The 9906-nt window shown below is 56.2% G+C and overlaps 1 protein-coding gene across 3 annotated transcripts in view; it reads right to left on the bottom strand.

The window, feature by feature from the left end:
* LIPE (lipase E, hormone sensitive type) overlaps positions 1–7559 on the bottom strand; it is a 15869-nt gene extending 8310 nt beyond the window's left edge. Inside the window, exons 1-2 of one of the 3 annotated variants that reach the window (XM_015587976.2) lie at positions 7409–7559; positions 35–570 (exon numbers count right to left, since the gene is read on the bottom strand). In XM_015587976.2, coding sequence (XP_015443462.1) covers positions 35–565 — 531 coding nt within the window. In that variant the 5' untranslated portion in view covers positions 566–570; positions 7409–7559. Of the gene's footprint in view, positions 1–34; positions 571–6912; positions 7376–7408 lie in introns of those variants that run through there. The other 2 variants (XM_025043529.1, XM_006903851.3) reach the window with 2 other exon arrangements.
* Between the last annotated feature and the right edge of the window lie 2347 nt (positions 7560–9906).

Raw genomic sequence — 9906 nt, 5'->3', positions numbered from 1 at the left:
AGCGGGGGTGGGGTGGGGTGGGGGTGGTGCTCACCTGGAAGCCCAGGCAGCGGCCATAGAAGCAGCCCTTGTGCAGAGTGACGTACTCGCGCAGGAAGTCAGCGGCGAGCCCCTCGTCGCCCTCAAAGAAGAGGCCCCCTGGCTGATTGCTGGTCAGCAGGCGCTGGGCACAGTAGGTCAGGGCGCGGAGCTGGGTGAGGGTGGCCAAGTAGGCCTCGAGTTCAGCCAGGTTGTGGCTGGTACGGAAGAAGATGCTGCGGCGGTTGGAGGCCACGTAGCGGGATTTGTGCAGCAGGTGCGCCAGGCAGCAGCGGGCCGTGTGCACCAGGCTGCGGTACCCATTGGCCGGCGTCTCTGCGTCCAGGTCAAAGAGGTGCGCCACGCCCAGCAGGTGGCCCAGGGCTGGCTCCAGCGCCAACGCCTGCTCGCGAACACCCGTAAAGACGCCCAACAGCCGCCGTGCTGTCTCCCCAGGTCCTTGGCTCGAGAAGAAGGCCATGTTGTCTTCTGCCAGAGTCACCAGCGTCTGTGTCATGGTGCGCAGGTCCATGGTGTGCAAGAGCATGGGGGCTACAGGCGGAGGAGCGGCTCGTTAGGCAGGGCCGGTCACCCCTCGCTCCGCGGGGGCCCTGGGTTCCGGTCCGGCTCTATCCCCCTCCTCCCTCAGACCCAAGCGTCAGAACCCAGCCTCCTCCTCCAGACCCAGGAGTGGAGTCTAGGGCCCCCACCCCCTTCCTTAGAACCCCCAAGTTCAGGTACTCAGGCCCTTTCTCCCTCCTCAGGAGCTAGGAGTTTGACCGCTCAGCCCGTCCTCCCTCAGACCCAGGAGTCCAGGCCCAGCCCCTCCTCTCAGGCTCCGGGAGGCCCTGTTCTCTCCTCTCCAGAACCTCGGCACTTCAGCATCTCTCGGACACCCAGAAGTCTTCCTACCCCGCTTTCTATCTCTCTGGCACCCGAGAGTTCAGGCATCTGTCTCCATTTCCTCTCCTGTGCCCAGGACTCCTTCTAGGTTCTGGGAAGTCTGGACCCCAGTTGGTCCCCTCTCTCAGGACCCAGGTGTCACCCACAGGCTCTTCCCCTCGATCAATGTTTGGGAGAGTTCAGTTGTCAGCCCACCCGTTCCCATCTACCTGGTGGTGTCCCAGGACCTTGATCCCAAGCTCAATTCTCTTCCCGAACCCAGGAGTTCATCTTTCTAGCCTTACTTAAATCTGAAGAGTCACTCTTGCCCCTTCCTTGCCCCTCAAGTCTGGCTGTGGAACTCCCTCCAAACTCCAGCTGCCTCCCTTTTCCTCTGTGGGGATCCCAAAACTTGGTCCTACTCCTCCCCCAAATGGGTCTTCTGGCCTGGAACAGCAGGACTCATAGTCATTGCTGCCATGGACCTTGAGCTCACTCTGTGCCAGTGTCTGAGACTCAGACTGCCTCTGTTCTCGTCTCGGCTGTTAGTGGTAGGTAGCATTCCGTTTTACAGGAGAGGAGACTGAGGCGAAGAGGTGTTAAGTAAGGAGCTGAAGGTTGCACTGAAAGAGGCAGAGCAGAATTCAGATCCAGATCTCTGGGTCCAGAGCTGTGTCTCCCTCCTGGGCCTCTGGCTCTGACCCTCAAAAACTTGCCCTAGACTAGGCCTGACTCCCCACGCTCCGGGGTCCCCCTTGGTGGGGATGCTGCCCTCTGCTCCAGAGACTCTTCCCTCCTGCGGCACCCCCAGCACCTTGCTTGGCTCCTGGGTGATGGCCTCCTGCTCCTCCAGGTGTCTCCTCTGCCTTCTAGGCCCTGAGAGGTTTGGCAGCAGCGAGTCCCCCTTCTCAGCTGGCCCTGCACTCACCCCTCCAGGCCTCTTCGGAGCTTCCCCCAGGCTGGGACTGCTGGACTGTAACTGTGGCGGTGCCAGTAAAACCCTGGGGCGATAAACTGGGGGGAGGGGCCCAGCCTGTCCAGGGTGTGGCCACCATTCTGCCTCCCATGCACAAGGGACAGTGAGGACCGCATGCTGTTAATAAAGTACGGAGTCCAACTCCCTGCCCCGCTGCCTGTTCCTAGCTCCAGCTCAACTGGGAGTCCTTGTCCCAGGCCCCTCTCGCTTAGAACCCAGGGGTCCCCAACCCCTTCCTCCTTCTGACTCAGGAGTCCAGGCCCCCAGCCCCTCCTCCCTTGGACCCACGAGTCTCAGCCCCAGCCCTGAACAAACTGTCCCCTCTCACCCAGCCAGGCTGCCCCTGGCACAGCCGGCTACAGCTGTTAGGGGGAGAGAGGGTAGCCAGCCTTGCCTGTCCCTCCTGGGAGGACAAAAGCCGATTAAGGGCAGTACCAAGCTCAGCTAGGCTTCTGAGCCACAGGTCCTACTGTGTGGTGTTCCCACACTGGGCACCCTGCACCTGCCATTTACCCTTCACAGCCCGTCCTGCTGTGCCTGTCCTCCACACCTCACATATGGGAAAGCGAGACACTTCACCCATGTTAGTCCATGTGCTCCTTGCCTGGCCAGCTCTTTCCCACCCTTCAGGCCTCAGCGTGCCACCTCCTGGAAGAGGCATTCTGTGACTGCGCCTCCCCGCTGGGGGGACGCCCTGCCCCCAGCACTATCTTCTGCCATCATATTTAAGTTGTTCTTCCTAGGATTTTACACATTTGCAAGTATACTGTTTGCTTGTTTACATGTTTGTTTGTCTCACCCCGAGGGCGGAACTAGGCTTCACAGAGTTGTGTGGAGGCGGGGCTCTTTGGGAAAAAGAAGTTAAAATCACAAATACAAGATTAAGTTCCGGGCCTTGGAAGGGACCAGTGCAAACAAGAGGCCCTGAGGCCTCAGCGTCATTTGCTTGGTCAGAAGTGAATACTCCTATCTCTCTCCCTTAAATGCCATCCCCATGAGGGCAGGGGTAGCCCCAAGGCCAATCATGGGGCCTAGCACATAGTAGGTTCTCGGTAAATATTTGAAAGAGATGGATGGGAGCTTGGCAGACCTTCCCCAAAGTCAGTGAACAGATGGACAGAGGCCTCTAGAGGCAGCTCTAAGCTTGGCTGTGACAACGGAACACTGGCCCAAGCCGCTTGCCTGGTTTCCTCACCTAGAAACTGTACTTGGCCATCCTGCCCACAGAGGGCAGGGCCGTGCCCAGGTGCCATCTAGGTGGCCTTTCTGCAACTGTTTGCTTGGTGGTTCTCCTGCGGCCTCGGCTGACATGTGTACTGGGTCATTTTTCTCTGGCGCACATCACCACCTAACACACTATACGACTGACTCTTTCTGTGTTTGCTCTGTCTCCCTTACTAGATTATAGGCTGCCCAAGGGCAGGGACTGTGTATGTTTTCTTGCTGTACCCTGACCCTTTGCAGTGCCTGGCACACAGCCAGCATGTGTGGTATTTATTACCTAATGCACTGTGGTTTCCCACTTTCTAAAGCCACTGTAATTTACTTCCTGTCTGTGTGGCAAGGCTCTTTATTGAAGACGAGGACAGAGGAGACCTGGACAGAACAAGTGACTTGTACGAAGTGGTGGGGAAAAGGCTGGATCCCAGGCCCTCATGACTCCAGGACCCTGCCCTTCGCCCTGGTCCAGGCCATTCCCTGGGGACTGGGCAGGGTGGAGCTGGCAGGAAGGGATGTTGAGATTGTTAGAAACTCACCAAAAATCCTAGGCAGAGGACACTGGGGCAGAGGCAGGCTCGCCAGGGCCATGGGCGAGGACTGGGGCAGAGGTAGGGCCGAGGGGTCCTACCGCCTGGCACCAGCTCTTTGCCCTAAAGAGCCACTGTGCAGCTGAACTGGCCTGGGTTTTGGCCCCTGGGGACTGAGCAGGGCAATGAGGAAGTGGGGGTAGGATGGAGGAAGGGCCAGGTCTGGGGTCTGGGAGGAACAAGGGCTTCTGATGGGGAGAGGCTTGGGGGTAGATGCAGGAGTTGGGGGGCAGTGAGTGTGTGCATGAAAGAGCAAACATTGCTGTAACGACCGTGTATGCCAGGCGCTGCTCTGTTTATGTGGAGTAATTCGTTTCATCCTCCCCATGACATATGAGGTAGGAACCATCATCACCCCTTCTGGCAGATAAGAAAACAGATGCAGATAGGTGACATGCTGCCCAGGGTCACAGAGCCAGCGAAGATGGCACCGCTTGTCTCTGCTGTGTTTGTGTGTGTCTCTAAGTGTTGTTCCTTCTCTGTCATATCTCAGCTCTGTGCTTTCTGGGTGGTCAGGTGTGAGTGCATGTACATACATATGTATGTAGGTATGGGTCATCGCCAGTGGTGGTCCTGGCCTGTGTTTGTGGGTGGGCGTGTCAACATTTTTTCTCTGTATGTGCAGTTTTGTTTTTTGGTATGTCTGAAGGCATATTTATATGCATGTGTCATGGCCTGTGTTTCTCAGCCTGTGAGTGTATCCGTGTTTCTAATCTCGGCCTGTGAGATTGTGTGGGCATGTGTATGTCTGAGTAGAGATGGATATACTCATATTTCGTATTTGTGCATTCTTGGTCTGTGTGTGTATGTGTGTGTGTAATATAAGCATCTCTCCTTATTTGCTCAAGCCAGAATCCAGGGCATCGTCCTGGCCACCTCCTACCCCATCCAATCCATCACGAAGTCCTGTCTACTCTGTCCCCTAGACACTTCAGGAACCTGGTCTTCTCCCCACCCCACTGCACTGTCATCAAGATGACTGTAACAACTCTTTATGTGTCTCTGATTTTGCCCCCTTCAGTCTCTTCTCTGCATAGCAGTTAGGGGATATTTCTAAAACATAAATCTGGTCACATACTCCTAAACCTTCGACTACCCTTGCTCATAGGATAAAGCTCCGAATCCTGGACATGGCCTCCCAAAACCAGAAACCATCTGGGCCCCCTGCCCATCTCCTGTCTTCCACCCCTCCCTTGCTGAATTCCCTGTGCTGTAATGTGCTGCTTCCTTGGGCCTCAAGGCCTCTGCTCATTCTGTTCCCTCGGTCCTCCCTGCCCCCCTTCCCCAGCAGTTGACACTTGCTCATCCTTGGGTCCAATGTCACCTCCTTGGGAAGCTTCTCTCTTACAGTTGAAAGTTCTCTTACAGGTGAGAAAGTTCCCTTTTGTATTTATCACAGTTTATAGTTATATCTGATTGGTAGGATTATCTGTAGGGATTATTGCTCAAATGTGAGTGTGTCTTCACCAGTAAAAGCCCAAGCCTGGGACAAGTGAGTGTTCAGTGAATCTCTGCTGAATGAATCTGTGCAACTAGAGCCTCTTGGGTCCAGCATCAAGGTTGGGCGCACAGCAGTTTCGAACTCCCTGCCCTCAGGTGGCTGGACGCGACCATTTCTCTGCCCTCACTGGCCAGCTAAAGAAGCCCAAGTGACCTTGCTTCCTCAGAGCTTCAGTGTCATCATCTGGTAAATAAGGCGATTGTAATGACACTGGCATCATTAGGTTATTGGAAAGATTGAACTGATGACTAGGATTGCTCCAGCCAGCTCAAATGCCCTAGGGGCAAGGATTGGGTCTGATTCACCCAACTGAAGCCTGGCACCAGGGCGGAGCCTCAGGAAATGACAGGTGAATTTCAGACCTTGTGGGAATGAGCCTTTGTGCGTAGGTGGGCCCCCTGATTTGTGAGGACTTGCTCAACTCTGTTCAGGAAGCCCTGCGCAAGAGGATTCTGATTCCTCACGACAACTAAGCACAGCACTATTATTATTATCCCTGTGTTGCAGTTCACACATTCCTTCACTTATTAATTCAATGAATATTTAAGTGTCCATGTGCCTGGCATACCAGACTCTGGAAATGTGGGGTAAGCAAGGCAGATACAGCCCTACTCTTAGGGAGCTCGCTGTCTAGTGGGGGGTAACTTCCTCTCCTCCTGAAGGCTTGCTGCGTGCAGGTGCCAAACCTTCATTCAAACCTTACAACAACCCTACAAGTCAGGCACCTCTATCATTATGTCCATTTTATAGCTCAGAAAGTTGAGGCAGGAAAGAGAGGGAGCCTGTTGCCCAGTGAACCGTGGGTCATAGCCTGAGGAACCAGGTCTCTAACACCCATGTACTTAACCATGGTCTGTACTGCCTCTGGGCACTCTGTCCTGCTTGTGAGGTAATGAGACAGTGAATGCCCTAGGGCACCAGTCTGAGCCTGTCTGAATCTGTGAGTGTGTCTGGAGCCAACTCCATTGCTATCTTTGGCAGGGACAATGCGTTTGGGGTTCTCTGGGGCCCTGGGGTTTCTTTTCTGTAGAGGAACTTCCCACAGGCCTTAACTTGAGTTGACAAATATTCAAAACTGAGCAGGCCCCTGCCTGAGCCTTGTAGCATCTTTGTAGGGAACCAAGATGACGGCCCTCCCTTCTTCTTCTGAGGATGTGTCAGTCCCCAATCCAGCAACTCCTAGTCCTAGAAGGAGTGGTAGTCAGGAAGTTGGGCCCCAGGGGAGCCAGGCTGAAGCAGGTGGATTGAAAGGAATGGATGAACGGATTTAAAAATGGGAGCACAGATCTGTTTTGAGCTGTACTGGCCCCCTGGCATTACCCATTCTGGGTACCCCTTCCTCCTACCTTTCCCCCGCTCACCCTAAACTTCCTGTTTGTGCAATGGCTTATAAACTTTTTCTTTATCATCCTGTCAGGAGTGCCAGAGACCTGAAAATCGGCGCTAGAAACATTTCTCAGGCGAAAACCACTGAGGGCAGGAGTTACCCACGGACGCAAAGCGTCTGGACTCTCCACCCACAACGGTAGTGGGGCGTCCGGTAGTTTCTATGCTGGGATCATTCCCTTCTCACAATAGATCATCCCCGCACTCCCCCAAAGGGCGGCAATGGGCCAGTTCACGGACTCCCCTACTTCTCGTAGCGGTGGGTCGGTCCGCTCAGTTCCCAGTTCCCTGCAGGATGTTCAAGGTTTCTTCCGGGGTGCCGCCAGCCCCTGCGTGCTCACCTTTGGCCTTGACTTTTCTCCACCGCCGGCGGCTACGACTCTTGGACCCCTCTTTATCCCTCTTCGAGGCCGGGGCTCCACCGGCCCCAGCGGCCCCAGAGGGCCCCGCTCCCGGGGCTGACTCCATCAATTCTCCTGGGTCCCCGTGCAGGGACCAATTCCAGCCTCCAGGCTCCTCCCCGAGGGCCAATCCTGGTTACATACCACTGCCGGGCCCCCATGCCACCCAATCCTGGGCTTGCTCCTCTTCGGGTCCCGCCCCCTGAACAATCCGGGCCTCACTCCACCGCCAGGCCCCGCCCCAAACTCTGGGGCCTAAGGCCTGGCCCCGCCCCCTCGGACGCGTTAAAGCACCCGAGGCCAACAAAAACGCAGCCCTGGTGGCGGCGAAAAGCCTTCTTCAGGCAGGACCCGTTGGGAGTTTCACGGGAGTCACTCTAGCAAGGAAGTCTCAATCTTATCTCACGTGGGTTCGCAGCTTCGCCTCCCCACTCACCTTCCCACGTAGGGAATCCCTAGAATGCGACCCCGCCCGCCCGCTGGAGGGGGCGAGCGGGACGCCGCTGAGCCACCGGTTGGGGGCGAGGGGGGGCCCGGCCCAGGTCCTCTGGCAATTCAAAACCGGGGCGGGGCGCTGCCTGAGCGCCGTTGGAGGAGGGAGCCCCGCCTTCTCCCCGCCCCCTGCGTTGTAGTTTTCTTATTCCTCTCACGCTCGTGGTTCTTTTTTCCTAACCCCGAGAATGAGGAGGGGCAACGGGAATGCTCCGCGCCTGCGCACTAGCCGCGGGCCGGCGGAGGACGCGCGCGCACTCGGGAAAAGGCGGGAAACAGAGGAGGCGCGAGGCTTGCATGTGCGCACACGACCAACTGCTCACGGCGAGGCGGCCTGGCCCCCGGGCGGTGCGGGTAGGGCATCCCTTGAGACTGGGTCCTGGAGGCCTAGAGAAACAGCTCTTCATCTTCAGCCCGGGAAAAAGACCCGGAATCCTCCCTTAACATCCCGCCCCTCCTCCCTGCCCTCCCAAGGCCTACGAGCAGCCCTCACACAGAGAGACACCAATTACCCTCATCTCATGCCTGAGAGAGACGGGCCAGCCCTTCCGGGTGGGACAAGCCTCTGGGCTGGGACTACCACTGCCGGCCCTGAGACTAAGCTACTTCACAGCACCCTCAGCTTCCGGAGTGGGGCTGCATGTCCCTCCGCCCCCGCCCTTCTCGCTACTTCAACAAGTAAACCCCCGTTGCACGGAGAAATCTTGCTGCCGGCTCCCGCCTGACAAAGCTTTGGAACCTAGAGGAGAAGGATGGGAGCTGGAGCCTGCACCCCTGGGCACCACTTCCTGCTTCAGAGGAGGGGAGGGAGTGCTGGCGGCCATCATTCTCCCCTCAACTCACCCTTTCCCTAGCTCCCGACCTTGCCCGGGACTTTGGCGGACCCACAGCCCCTCTCTCAGGCTCCCCCTTCCTGGAAACACGGCTCTCAGGCCCAGCTTGACTGGGGCTCCCCTTGAGGGGGCAACCTGGCCGTGGAGCAAGTGTCCTCCTGCCACTGAGAGCTTACCTGGAGACCTCAAGGACTGCTAACGCTGATTTTGGCCTAGCGGAGGTGGAAACTCCCCGAGGGTAAGGGCCACATTCAGCCTGTGTATCTGGTGTCTAGGGCAGCGTCTGCCCCAGAGCTGTGCTCGGTGGGTTTGGGGACTAATGGATGAATACTAGCAGGAGGGTGGCTTCGCCTGTGTGGCGGCCCCTAACCCAGAGCCCTTTCCCTTCGATTTCCCCCAAATCCTTCATAGGGAAGCAGCCCGGTTCCTGGGAAGAAGTCAGCCTCTGGCTTTGAGCTCCGCCACTCCCTAGTGCCCCCTCAAGCCAGAATCTTTACATTTGAAGGCCTGGGTTTCTTCATCTATCAAATGGGATTGTTGATCTGTGTCTTGCAGGGCTGTTAAGGGATCACCGGAGCTAACCTGACATCCTGGCAGCTTAGTATTTCCTGACTTTATGAATGACCGTCCCTAGGAGGCTCTTGTTCCTCCAGGCTCAACTCACCTGAGTCTGAGTAGTGTCTGTGAGTGTGGCTGCTGGTTTTCTTTCTGGAGGCTGATGTCGCACCATATCCTGACGTTCCAGAACCATGCTTCCACTTGAAGGCCGACTTCATCCTTTGGGCCACCGAATCGGTTTCAGATGGATGCCCTGAATCCGATTCTGAATCAAAATCTGTGACCCACTCAAGAAATGCCTTCCACTCTGAAGCCATCGGTTGCTGTATGGATAGTTCACGCAGTTTTGATAGAAATCCCCACTCATTCAAAGATCCGTGCGAGGATTTGGCTGGAGCTGTTTGCTGGGCTATAGGGTCTGACTGTTCTGGTTTCTCTTGGGACGTAGATTCAGTCCGGGCCAGAGGTGTTACTCCAGCTTCTTGTTGAGCTAGAGGCGGCTCTATGCATCCCTCTTCCAGTTCTGGCTCCTGTTGAGCTCTTGATTCTTTTTCTGGCCCAGGTCCCTGCTGTGAGGCAGCTTCCTGTTGAGTGAGGGACGCCCTTTGTATGGGAGGTGATTGCTGTGGTGCAGGCTCCTGTGGGGCAAGGAGTTCCTGCTGTAAAGCAGATTTTTGTTGGCCTCTCGGTTCCTGCTGGGATTCAGCTTCATGTTGGGCAAGGGGTGCCTGCTGAGTGGGAGGTCTTTGCTGGGAAGCAGGCTCCTGTTGGGTATTAAGTCCCTGCTGAGTCTTAGATGCCTGCTGTTCTGTGAGTATCTTTTCTGGGCCAGGCTCTGGCTGGGTGATAGGTGTCTGGTGTGGCTCAGGTCCCCAGTCAGTCCTAGATAGTGAATTAGAACTTGGCTCCACTGTAGTTATTTCCCTCACGGGAGATGTCGATCTCCCAGGCTTCATACTTCTGGCCACCACACATAGGCCTCTGTCACAAATCCCTTATTGATTCCTCATGATGGCACCTCCCTTTGTGTTTCACTCCTTCATCCTGGCAT

Source organism: Pteropus alecto, unplaced genomic scaffold (assembly GCF_000325575.1).
Source record: "Pteropus alecto unplaced genomic scaffold, ASM32557v1 scaffold920, whole genome shotgun sequence".
NCBI classification, from domain to species: Eukaryota; Metazoa; Chordata; class Mammalia; order Chiroptera; family Pteropodidae; genus Pteropus; species Pteropus alecto.
This window is presented reverse-complemented; position numbering and strand designations above follow the sequence as displayed.